Source organism: Filicampus tigris, chromosome 17 (genome assembly GCF_054856515.1).
Source record: "Filicampus tigris isolate MCC_2025a chromosome 17, RoL_Ftig_1.0, whole genome shotgun sequence".
Classification (NCBI taxonomy): domain Eukaryota; kingdom Metazoa; phylum Chordata; class Actinopteri; order Syngnathiformes; family Syngnathidae; genus Filicampus; species Filicampus tigris.
In genome coordinates, this window is record NC_141233.1 from 1,021,362 (window position 1) to 1,034,771 (window position 13,410).

The following is a 13,410-nucleotide window of genomic DNA, read 5'->3' on the forward strand; positions in this document are numbered from 1 at the left end:
TGACTGAATCACCATATAGCAATGCAATGATCAATTCAGTTGTATATGCAATTCATTTATGTTACGAATAAGATTAAGAATGAATAGCCGTTCTTAAATGAAAGCCTTACATTTCGTTTGTTGGCAACCTTTTACAGTCTTAATTTGGAAGAAAAGTTCTTACCATCCGACAAGTAACTTGATGCCATAGAAGACAGGCACATCAATGAGCAACAACTCTGCATTTAAGACCCAACCCCTGGTCTACGCACAAGTTGGTGATTGGTCCACGTGCTGTGAATACAAACGTAAACACAACCAGTTGGTCCACGTCCAGAGGGCGTACCTGGAAACAAGTCACCGGCAGGTAGTCTCCTAATTACAACGTTCCTGGATATGATACGGTACCTAGCTATGAACACGCGATCTTGACTGTTTGACTACAAAGCAATTTTGGTCTGCTTCAATGGTTTATTTCTTTAAAGCCTCTGACACCCCCACATTCTTAATCCGAAGGATGTTATTTGCTATTACAGTAACCAAAGTAATAATAATTGTGAACATTTAATTAATTTTATCATTCTTTATGCAAATGTTTTTCTTCACAGAGATTTTCAAGCTCTCTTTCCATATTTATACCTTTCCTATTAGAGTTGAATTCTGTATTTTACTCTATGAAATTAATTAACACTAAGAAGAGCAGTAAGATACTGAAATTTTTGAATGATTTTTTTCCTCTAAAACCTTCGTTACAAATACCCAGAGATTGTATTCTTGTTTTACTGTGCTTTATTTTTTTCCATTTATTGTCTTTTTGTTGAGAGTATTTTGTTTAATAGTGATATCACAATGTAACGACTAATTGAATTAAGATAAGATAAGATAAGAAGGCCTTTATTGATCCCACAGTGGGGAAATTTTCAGTGTTACAGCAGCAAAGATATAGGTCACACAGCGACGGCGGCATAATGTAGCCACTAATGTATAACATTAGCGGCAAACATTCAGGATCAAACCTATGTAAATATACGCAGTAACATGTGTATATACACATGTATATACACACCAACATACATCTACATAAAAAGTATGACGACCACTCATTTTAGCCTGTACATAGTACAGAGGAAAAATACTCTAAGTAAGTGACAGTGCTGCAGTGCTGTAGTGAAATGTAAGGAACAGCATTGGATAAAAATGAAACTAGACTAACAGTAGTGGGGAATGTTGAGTATTGCACGGTATTACAGTAGTGGGGAATGTTGGGTATTGCACGATATGAGCTCAGGTGCAGGACTGCACAATTGCACTAATGTCCGCCAGTTTGTAGAAATTACACAATGTTCTTGTTAAAGAGTCTGACAGCAACAGGCAAGAAGGAGCGGTGGAATCTCTCCTTTGCACAGCAAGGGTGTAACAGTTTGTCACTGAAGGAGCTGTGGAGTGCTGTTAGGGTGCCCTGGAGGGGGTGGTCCGGGTTGTCCAGCATTGATGATAGCTTGGCCAACATCCTCCTGTCCCCCACCGAGTCCACAGAGTCCAGGGAGCAGCCCAGGACAGAGTCCTGACCAGTTTGTCCAGACCATTTTCCAATATAATATATCTTTGAATCTGTTTCATTCTGTTTTGGAACTGAATATGGGACATTGTTATATATGGACAATCATATTTACATGAGGAAACACTGGAAAGTTTTGCCCTGGTTGATACAAGGACACTTGGTCGAGTTTTCTCCCAGGTAAACCCAACAACCTGCCTTTTGGATCCAATTCCCACATTTCTTTTTAACCCATTTTATGGATTTTTTGAGGAACAAATTTTAAATATAGTCAATTGCTCTCTTCAGACGGGCATCTTCCCCGCTGCCTTTAAAACGGTGGTGGTGAAGCCCCTTCTGAAGAAGAGCAATTCTGACCCGAGCGTTTTTAATAATTACAGACCTGTATCCAACTTACCGTTCTTAAGTAAGATTTTAGAAAAACTAGTTTTCATCCAGTTGAATCATTTTTTAAATGCAAATGATATTTTGGAGGAATATCAATCTGGTGTTAGGATGAACCACAGTGTGGAGACTGCTCTTTTAAGGATTTTAAATGATATTAGGTGCACTGCGGACGTGAGAAAACTCACAGTCTTGGTGCTACTGGATCTAAGCGCTGCTTTTGTTACAGTAGATCACCAAATTTTATTAAATAGACTTAAAAATCTAGTGGGCATCTCCGGTACTGTTTTAAACTGGTTTTATTCCTATCTCACAGATCGATATTTCTTTGTAAGTATGGATACTTGTTCCTCCAAAACCCATGAAATTAAATGTGGGGTTCCCCAAGGTTCGATTTTAGGCCCCCTACTTTTTAATCTTTATATGCTTCCCCTTCGGGATGTCATCAGGGGACACGGCATCAGCTTTCACAGCTATGCTGATGACACACAGCTGTATATTGCCATGTCTCCTGATGACACAGGACCCATTGATAACCTTTTAAATTGTATCTTAGATATCAAGTCATGGATGGCAGATAATTTCCTACAGCTCAATCAGGACAAAACTGAAGTTTTAGTTATCGGTCCTGAAGGTCAGAAAGTGAAGCTTTTACCAACACTACAAGTTTTTAATCCCTCACATTGTGTGAAGAACCTTGGCGTCATTTTTGACTCTAAGCTCAGTTTTATTCCTCATATTAAAAATGTAACCAAGATTGGTTTTTATCCCCTTAAGAATATCGCCAGAGTCCGCCCAATCTCTCTCAGGCTAACACGGAAGTGCTGAAGCATGCTTTTATTTCCTGTCGTTTAGATTACTGTAATGCCCTGCTCTCTGGCCTCCCGAAAAAGAGCATTTCACCATTGCAACTACTGCAGAATTCAGCCGCTCGGGTGCTGACGAGAACCAGAGGGCGGGAGCACATTACGCCAGTTTTGAAATTGCTGCATTGGCTCCCCGTGTGTTTCAGGATCGATTTTAAGGTACTTTTATTAGTTTATAAATGTGTTAATGGTCTTGGGCCATCTTATTTATCTGATTTGCTTTCATCATACCAACCCTCGCGGATCCTGGAGTCCTCTGGCGCCGGCCTTTTATTTATTCCAAGGGTGAGGACCAAAATGCATGGCGAGGCTGCATTCAGCCATTTTGGTCCTCACCTTTGGAATAGCCTGCCAGAGGACGTCAGGTCTGCAGAGACTGTTGATATTTTTAAGAGGAAGCTCAAGACACACCTTTTAATTTGGCTTTTAACAACTTTTAAATAATTTGTCTTTTCTTTTGATTGAAGATTATGTTTATCTTATCTTACTGATTTTAGTTCTTGGACTACACTAATGTTCTGTCTTTTAGTTTTGTTGCTCTCTGCCGTTGTCAGCTTTTAGCTCCAGTGTTTCCTCATGGGGGGGGCCTCCGCGTTGAGGGAGGGGTGGTTGCCCTTCCCGCGGGGGCTGTCATCGCAGGGACTCCTTGGGTCTGGGTGGCCGGCGGCCTCTACACTTTGTGTGGGGTCCGCCTGTATAATCCGGGCTGGGGTCTCTATGGTGGTGGCGCCCCTGTGGCCGTGGGCTGTCATTCCCCTCGGCGCGGAGAGCTCCCCTTGGGTACCCTTTCCTCATATGGTTTCTCTGTGCCTTGTCATGTCTTTTTAACACATTTTATCAGGTTGTGCACTTTGTGTGGGTGGGTGTGAATGAGTGCTGATGTACTAATGGATATCTGTCTTGGGTTTGTTGGGAGGGAGGGCGTGAACGGATTTTTTATATATTTTTTTTTATTTTATTTTTTTATGTTTTGCTTTGGATGTTTTACACTTTTGAGTTGCATTTTTATGTATGAAAAGTGCTATATAAATAAAATGTGATTGATTGATTGATATTGTTTGCTGTTTTGTATTCAAAAAAGGTTGTTCAAGACAAAATGAACACGCCATCTAATTTCTCTTCACAGATGTTATCCATGCAAGGTTTTCTTACAGCGATTTAAAAGAGACATTGACACTAGTTGCTCTTTCTGTGATGAATCTCCTAAGGATGTGTTTCATTTATTTTGGGATTGCCCATTTTCTGTTAAATTTAGGAAAGATATTTATAATTCTATTTTCACTATTTTAGAACCAAGTCTTTCTCTTTGTTTTGAAAATATATTGTTTGGCTTCAATGATTACCCATCTGTGAAAAAAGAAATATTTTACATTATTAATCTTAACATACTGTTGTATAAATGGCATATACTAAACGTGAATATAATAATCAGAAACCAAATTTTCATTTCATTCATTTGTTTGTAAATGAAGTCAAACAATATATTAAAACTATTGAACAATCCACAAATATAAAAGGACAGAAGACTCTGTATGTATGTGCTCTTTATAATGTTTACACAATGTTATCTTGGTTACCTTGTTTGTCTCCCCCTGGCTGTTGTTTTTTTGTATAAGTTGTATTTCAAAATAAAGTTCTATAATTAAGAAAAAAAATCTAATTTCTTTTAATGACGTTCCTCGCTTTCTCACTATATCAAGGTTATACATCTCAATTTCTCGCTCCTCAATGTTTAGACAGCGACCCGTAATTAAAAAAAAATCTTAAATTAAAACTTTGACCAAACAAAACAAATATTGTAACAATCACTTTCAATTGCATTTTAATATAACTGATGCCAAAAAGCAGCAGCAGCAGCAGCAGCAATATCATGAACACAGGTTAACGGCATCCTAGCAAGTCCGTGTATCCTCGATAGAGCCTTGGCTGATTGACAATGTGCACATCTAACCGCCATCTTGAACTGGGAGTCCAAGGCCCGATGTTCCTAGCCTGGATATACAGACTCATCGCTGTACCAGTGATTGAGGATGTGTTTGAATTCGCAGGTTTACGTGCTCCGAAGGGCGGCACGGTGGTCGACTGGTTAGCACGTCCGCCTCACAGTTCAGAGGTCGTGGGTTCGATCCCGGCTCCGGCCTCCCTGTGTGGAGTTTGCATGTTCTCCCCGTGCCTGCGTGGGTTTCCTCCGCGTACTACGGTTTCCTCCCACATTCCAAAAACATACATGGTAAGTTGATTGGACACTCTAAATTGCCCCTAGGTGTGATTGTGAGTGCGGATGTTTGTCTCTGTGCGCCCTGCGATTGGCTGGCAACCAATTCAGGGTGTCCCCCGCCTACTGCCCGAAGACCATAGGTGTAATTTCTTCAAAGCGAAGCCTCACATCAACAGTTGGAGGATTTATCTCATACTTTACAAAAAATACCCAGAGACTATTTTCTTTGATGGACCTTTTTGCTCTTCTTGATTGAGACCCTCACATTTTTTATTTATCTTGTTTAATTGTATTTTTTAATATTTTGTTCTTATTTGCCGTTTCAACTGTTCAAATTTCTAGATGTGCCTTATTGGTTTACAATAAAAACAATAAAAGTCTGTGATACATGTATTAATAAATATAGATATAAATAATATATAAAATATGAATAAACATATAAATAAATAAAGCCAATAAATTGACATAAAACACTACATACAATCGACACCGGAAAAGAGCCGAAAATTTCAGGTCTGATGAAAGGCCAGAGAAAAGAAATGTGTCTTCAACAGGGTTTTAAAAATGGGACCAACCAATGGGAGGTCATTCCAGAGGGAAGGACCAGTAACAGAAAAGGCTCGATCCCCTCTGAGGCTCCGCTTGGTCCTCGGCACCTCGAGCAGCGCCTGGTCTGCAGACCTGAGGCTGCAGGAATGTGCGTAGGAGTGGAGGAGCTCGGAGAGGTATGCTGGGGCGAGGCTATTTAATGATTCAAAGACAAATAGGAGAATCTTAAATTGGACCCTGAAATGCACTGGGAGCCAGTGAAGGGAGGCCAGAATTGGTGTTATGTGCTCGATCTTCCGAGCTCCAGTGAGTAGGCAGGCAGCAGCATTTTGGACCAACTGGAGACGTTTGAGGGAGGACTGGCTGACTCCAAAATAAAGTGCATTGCAATAATCTAGCCGAGATGTAACAAAGGCATGGATGACTGTTTCTAAGTGCCGGTGAAAAAGGAGGGGCTTTACCTTAGCCAGCTGTCTAAGGTGAAAGAAGCTCGACTTCTGCGGCGATTTGCTGGTCCAATGTAAGATCAATGTCTATTTTGAAACCCAAGTTTAAGACTGTTGGCTTTAGATATGAAGCCAGGGGGCCCGGGTCATCAGGGTGGGGTGGAGACGAGCCACTGGGACCGAACACCATAACTTCTGTTTTCTTTTTGTTGAAATTCAGAGACATCCAGCCTTTGATGTCCTCTAGGCAGGACAAAAGTGGTCTTAAGGAGATAGCCTCTTTTTTTGCTTAGCGGGATATAAATTTGACAGTCGTCCGCGTAGCAGTGGAAGGAAATACTGTGTTTTCTAAGGATGGAACCCAGGGGCACAATACAATGAGAACAGCAATGGCCCCAAAATAGAACCCTGTGGAACACCATACGATGGGGGGCAAAGCGGGACTCAGAGGAACCTAGGCTAACATAGTACAAACAAGTCCTGCCAGCAAAATAGGATCTAAACCACTCTAGAGCGCATCCACTAATGCCTACTTGGTGTTGCAAGCGAGTCAAAAGAATACTGTGGTCTACCGTATCGAAATCCAACAAAATGAGACATATGTGGTCTCCAGTGTCATTTGCCAGGAGGATGTCATTGAAAACACGTAGCAGGGCTGAGTCTGTGCTATGCATCTTCTTGAAGCCTGACTGGAACACTTCCATGACATTGTGTTAGCTGTTATGAAATGCTCTCTATCAATAAAATCGTATTTTATTGTATTATCCAAGTAAGATCTTAGCTGTGAGTGCACCACTTTTTCCAGAATTTTAGACATAAAAGGCAGCTTGGAAATGGCTCTAAAATTTGATAACACAGCTTGATCAAGGCCATTTTTTTCAGCAGGGGTTGCACTACAGCATGCTTAAAATGTTGGGGGGGGGCACACCAGAAGACAGGCTGCTGTTTATAATGGCCAAAACCAATTTTCCAATTGATGGGACAATCTTCTTAAAGAAGTGTGGAGGAATGAAGTCATAAGGGGAGCCCGATGGTTTCATATGGCAAACTACTTCCTCCAAAAATGTCAAAGAAACTGGCTCAAAGGAATCGAACACTGCTGAACAAGGAGCTTGGACAGAGGGGTCAAATGTAGCGTTTGAAACAAGAGCCCTAGCTGTAGCAACCTTGTCAATGAAAAACTGCAAGAATTTATCGCACATTTCAGGGGACGATTCCGTGCAAGTCGGTTGACGGGGCTTCAGTTCAGAGTCAATTGTTTTAAATAGAGAACGTGGATTTTGGTAATTTGCCAGAATCAGACATGGCATTTCAACCAAAACCCTTATGTATTGATTTGGTTTACAATATTTGACCACAATGACCAGTTTGGTTTTGGAAAATTCCATCCCTGGACACAGTGGGATTGAGGAAACAAGGAGCATTTTAAACTTTAACACTGATGTGTGTTATTGTCCTTTTGTCAGCCATAAAACGAGATGAGGCTAAACTTCGAGATCAGTGGTAAATCTTGTCAGAACTGGGAAACCAGTCCAAAACCACGACCCTGTTTTTTTCCTTATATTCCATCTAATTCTGACAGACTCCATAGTTAAGCTCATGTATTTATTGAATCACAAACCAGACGAAGGACATCAGTATCAACTACTAAACAGAAGTAGAAGGGCTTGATACAAAATTGTGTTCTAGCAAGACATGGTTGAGAAATATTGCAGATGAAACCTAATACAGTTAACCACAGACATGATTCAAATCACAAATAGGTATGCTTTTTTTTTTTTTTTAGCAGTTCCTCTTGGTGCGGATGAGAAGGTCTCTTTGCAAATTTACTTCAAGATTCCCAACAGGTTTGTTGCCAGGTGGGTCCGTAAGAAGAGTGAGTTTGTTAAAAACTCCTCGGCCAAAGTAGTCAGCCACGACAGAGAATCCATCATGAGAGCTCTGTAACTGAAAACCCAAAGGAAAAAGCTTAAGAGCTCACAATTTCCCCATAACATTCAGGTAGTAGCACACAGTTAAAAGCACTTAAAAACACACACCCACACACCCCGACACACACGCAACCCCCCCGCCCCCACACACACACCCCAACACACAATGTAGTTCGAATTTGAAAAAGTATTTATGCAAACCTGAAACATTGTTCAATAAACATGCTTAAAGAGGTGACAACAAAGTTAAGAGTAATTTTTTCTTTAGATTTTGATGCCAATATTTCCCTTTTTACTGAAAATGAGTATCGGCTCCAAATATTGGTTATCGGCCTCCTTGACTACTAATAATCGGCCCTGAAAAAAGCATATTGGTCTATCTAATATATATATATATATATATATATATATATATATATATATATATATATATATATATATATATATATATATATATATATATATATATATATATATATATATAGCGATATAGATGGATAGATAGAATAGATAGAGACAGAGAGAGAGGAGATATATAGATAGAGACAGAGAGAGAGAGAGAGAGAGAGAGAGAGAGAGAGAGAGAGTATATAGTCTCACTTTGTGTATAATGTAGGTATCGCCACTTTAAAAAAAAAAAAAAATTATCTGAAGTCTATTGCAGTGGTGTGACTACCTGTCTATTGAAGCGGTCATGCAGGTCACGCTTCTGGTCCTGGGCACGTAACATGTCCATTACTTTGCGGTTTTCTGGAGCACACGTTGGGCACTCAGCCTCGTTGTCAGCATAACTTTCGAAGCAGTGTTGGTGAAAGGAGTGGCTGCACAGGAAATGAACGGACGGCAGCTCCAGGGGACTGTTGCACATGTTACACTTGGTCTTCTGGAAGATTTTAGCACTGTGAGTAGATATTGATTTTGAGTTACAGTTAGTAAGTTTCTGACTTTTATGGGTATCATGCACAGGTTGCTAGGAAGACTTGCAGAATTATAACTATGATTGTTGTGCCTACCACACCACACTAGAACTATTACTTGCGCTTCATACGTACTAAAACGTAAAGGTAAATGCATCCAGCCCTCCACTATTCCATGTATTGGTCTGTTAGTTTTATTGTAGAATTAAATTCATTATTTCTTTAAAATTCTATACACAGTATCTTCTCATGGCAACGTGTTTGTGTTTTCGGCAAATTCATTGAGGATTGAAAAAAAATGAGGACATCACCTTTTATATAAGTATCAATAGCCATTGCTCAGTACTGATAGATGAATGGATGGAGAGTCGGTGCAAATACATTTTCAGATCTCTCCAGAGATGTTAAAACCAGCTTTACTCGAGCTGGGCCACTGAAGGACATTGACAGATCCTGATTCCTGACGCCACTCTTTTTATATATTAGCTGCGTTTTTAGGTGTTGTTGCCCTGTTGAAATATAAACCATCGCCCCAGTCTGATTTTATTACCAAGCACAAGGTTGATATGTTTTTAACTGAAACTTGGTTAGGACAAGATAAAAAGTACAGCAGTTCTTATTGAGTCAACCCCTCCAAACTTCAGTGTCTTGAGTGAAGCCAGAATGCCTAAGAAAGGAGGAGCGGTAGCCATTTTGTTCAGTAACAACCTCCAATGTAAGAAAATATCCCATGGGAAGTTTGACTCTTTTGAATATGTTGTTCTTCAGTCCAAATTCTCACATTGCGCAAAATTTGTAGCTACCAATATTTACAGACCTCCAAAATACAACACAGAGTTTATTTATTGACTTTGCCAAGTTAATGTCGATTGTGTGGATTGATTTGGACTACCGTATTTTCCGGACTACAAGTCTCTCCAGAGTACAAGTCCCACCAGCCATAAAATGCATAATAAAGAAGTAAAAAAATATATAAGTCGCACTAGAGTATAAGTCGCATTTTTGGGGGAAATTTATTTGATAAAATCCAACACCAAGAACAGACACGTCATTTAAAATTTAAATGAAGAATTATTTAAAATAAAAAATTGAATAGAGGCAACAACAGGCTGAACGATATGCTTACGTTAGATTGAACAACGCCCCCGCCTCCGGGTAAACCGCCCCCCCCCCACCCCCCACCCCCTACCGGAACCTAACCTGGCTCCATCGCGTAACGCTAATATTAAATGCACAAGCTAGCAAACGAGTAAAACGAATAGGCATATTGGGCACCACACGTGCACCATTTCAGCCGTTTGCTAAAAAATGGGTGGATTGACAATTATTCCACAAACGTAATATTTATCAGAAGGCCCTGTTTCACCTAGTGGGCTTGCATAGAACCAACTCTTGAAATAAATATGTTTGGGTTGACTTCCCCTTTAAGAATTTAAGGCTAAGAGCGCATAACTGGGTTTCTACCACTCAAGCCGGGAGCGCTGTTGCGTCTTTCTACCCTTAAAACCAGGAAAGCATTTACGTCATTATCTTTTCTTAATCCAATTCTTGGTCTCTTAGCCGATGAAATGCATCAGAATATACACGTGACGGTGTCGTGACCCCTCGGAGGATGTCGCAGAATTTTATTGAGCATAATGGCGGACGTGCAGACAATCTCGGGAGCTCTGGAATAAGCACCGGCAGTGATATAGACGACGCGCTTGTGGACTTTGAACCAGTGGAACCAGTTGTACGTGATATATGGTTAAGATATATGTTTGTAGGCAATGACGATATTGACGTCTTTGGAACAGAATTAAAATTAAACAAAGTTAAAGATAGTACTTCTCTTACACTGACACTTTATTATTATTTACTGTTTCAATTGAACATGTAAAAATAAACTCAAGCCTGCGTGAAAGCCACGTCTAAACTCTCAAATGATTTCGGAATTATGTGTCTCTATCTGATACAGGGGCTGAGATTAGGGATGTAACAATTGAAAAACGAATTTAAATCGATTCGCCCCGATTAATCGAATCGATTAAAATAGTTGATTACATTCATCTAGAAAATGATGTCTTGAAACGTTTTTCCATTCCAGATGCATAGCACATTTTGAATGTGTAGCTCAAATTATGTGCTTGCGCCAAACATCATTGCGCATTGCGTTTGTGGATGGCTGCAGAATCACACTAGTGCACAGAGACAAGCATGGTAGCAATTTTTAAAAGTTCGAATCGAATAGGAAATTGTGAATCGAAAATCGAATCGGGGCTTGAGTGAATAGTTACATCCCTAGCTGAGATATAAATTATTTTGTAGGTGTTGAATTTCTGGTAGAGTCTCAGGGTTAAGTGGGTGATTCTATAGTCGCCTAGTCGTCCTTAGGTTTTGGGGAGATGTTGAGCCAGGCTCTTTAGGCCTTAATGGGTTAACTGAAGAGTGGCCACACTACCATAAAGGATTGATTAGTGGATTTCCACAGAAATTGTTCTGGAAGTTTCTCCTACTGACGAACACTTGAAGGTCTGACAGTGTGACTGTCGGGTTCTTTTTCACCTCCCTGACGAAAGGCCTTTTCACACTGCGCATGAATGATGCTACCCCGGTAGAGTTGGGCACCAATAAATCGGAATCGAGTGGCATCGGGACAATCATTCGTGATCTACCGGAACCGTTCAAATTTTAGAATGTTCGGCGCCAAGTTTCGATTCCTAGTTGGCCACGCGGAAGAAGCACAAATGAAGTAGGAGCGTTAAAAAACGTGTGCGCACGGCGCGCAGCCCATCCTGCAGCCAAACTTCCGTCACAATAGCATGGCAGCTCATTCCCACTCGCATATACAACCAATAGGTTGATAGACGGCGTGTTGCGCCATGCTAAGTGCTATGTGAAAAGGCCTTAAGGCCTTTCGTCCTTGATCGCTCATCTTAGATAAGCGGCCAGAATGGCACTGCTAACAGAGGACACAACCTGTTATGTTGCATGTTAGTCGTGTTGCATGCAATAGTTACAAATAATGTGAATGCGACACCAGAGATGACACAGTTTTCATGAACAACAGTTTCGATTTTACAGAAAACTATTTCAGGTATAATTGATTTGAAAAGGAACATTTGTTTTGAAATCCCACTAAATCAACGTTTGACCAGTGTCGCGGAACTGATTTTGGACGATCTTTGGGTTACCACCGTAAAGTGAGGTGAGAACTAAAGCTAAAATAAACTTCCATAAACCCACCTTGTCTTTAGCTCCTGGATCTCAGAGCGTAGATGAGCAGTTTCTTCACGATATTGGCATATTTTACGTTCGTCATCCTCAATCTGTTGGCTCTCCCTCTGCAACTTTTTGATCAGGTAGTCTTTGATAACGGATAGCGTTGCTGTCGAGTTGTGTGCCAGTGTCTGCACTACTACAACCACACAGATATAAAGCTCTACATTTCTTTTTTTCCAATGGGGAAAAAAATCATAACATTTTGAAAATTACCAAGCAAAGGAGGCATCAGATTATTTTGGTCAATGTGACCCAAGACCTCACTGATGTAGGCCTTGCAGTCTTCTTCTTTTCTGGCAAAGTAGCCCAAGGCTTGTTCCCACAAGCAACCTTCCTGGTCCCCATAACGTTTACAAGCTTCAACCACTTTATCATACACCTCATTCTGCATGTGGTAGTGCATAATCTGTTGGTACCTGTAAGGAAAAAAAGCAGACGATGGTCATGTGGAGATCAGGCTTCCTACGGGTATCTTCCAACTTAAATGGAAGACATTTTAAGACTTCCTTAAGACCTTTTATTTTTATTTTACTTAATACCTATAACACAGCCACATCGGGAAAAAAAAAGGGAATTTGTGTTCATGTACTTCTCCAACGTGGACATGTGGAATGTGTGGAGGATGTAAGAATGCAGTATATTGAGAAGGCCACTCACACGACAGCACCACAGAGCTGACAACAGGCAGATTGAAAAACGCCAGCGATGGAGTACGTTTGTTGCTTATCTCTCATCAAGGTTATGTGCTTGGATGATTTGGGGACTTAAGCATCTTCATGCCCATTGTACCCAGCTGAATTATGTTCTTTGCATACCTAGCCACAGCTTTGGGTCAAAGGCGAAAAGGAGTGCAACACGTGAAATGTACTAATGCAACAAACTCCAGTATTCAATATACATATTTATCCTGCAGGAAGCTCACAATATGCAATCAACTCATTTGCAGAATCTGCTCAATTTGCGTTCCGTAACGTGCCAATTTATTTTAATTTTGAACTTGATCCTTTTTCAAATTTTTATTACAATACTTTTATATATTTTTATATTCGCCTTTGCACTCAATGGCCTGCACTTTACTTTTTGTTGCACTTGTTGTAATGACAATCAAACTGAATCTGAATCTTAGATACGTCAATGATGGCAATAGACATTTTACACACGTCATGTGACTGCCGTTGCACAATATAATCTTATTTTAAGTGTTGCACTGGGGCGATTCTTCATTTAGTTTCACAACATTAAAGGGACGGTGGGGCCGGGATGGCCACGTTTTCACTAACAAGTTCATTTTATATATTTTT

General features: G+C 40.3%; 2 protein-coding genes across 4 annotated transcripts in view; both read right to left on the reverse strand.

Moving 5' to 3' along the window:
• hyou1 (hypoxia up-regulated 1) overlaps window positions 1-251 on the reverse strand; it is a 39,225-nt gene extending 38,974 nt beyond the window's left edge. The window contains exon 1 of one of the 2 annotated variants that reach the window (XM_086012101.1): window positions 164-251. In XM_086012101.1, the coding sequence (XP_085868227.1) occupies window positions 164-166 (3 nt within the window). In that variant the 5' untranslated portion in view covers window positions 167-251. Of the gene's footprint in view, window positions 1-110 lie in introns of both variants that reach the window. The other variant, XM_086012103.1, reaches the window with a different exon arrangement.
• Window positions 252-7,591: 7,340 nt separating this feature from the next.
• Window positions 7,592-13,410, reverse strand: part of vps11 (VPS11 core subunit of CORVET and HOPS complexes) — a 28,064-nt gene continuing 22,245 nt past the window's right edge. Inside the window, exons 13-16 of one of the 2 annotated variants that reach the window (XM_086012777.1) lie at window positions 12,323-12,525; window positions 12,074-12,242; window positions 8,608-8,830; window positions 7,592-7,947 (exon numbers count right to left, since the gene is read on the reverse strand). In XM_086012777.1, the coding sequence (XP_085868903.1) occupies window positions 7,783-7,947; window positions 8,608-8,830; window positions 12,074-12,242; window positions 12,323-12,525 (760 nt within the window). In that variant the 3' untranslated portion in view covers window positions 7,592-7,782. Of the gene's footprint in view, window positions 7,948-8,607; window positions 8,831-12,073; window positions 12,246-12,322; window positions 12,526-13,410 lie in introns of both variants that reach the window. The other variant, XM_086012776.1, reaches the window with a different exon arrangement.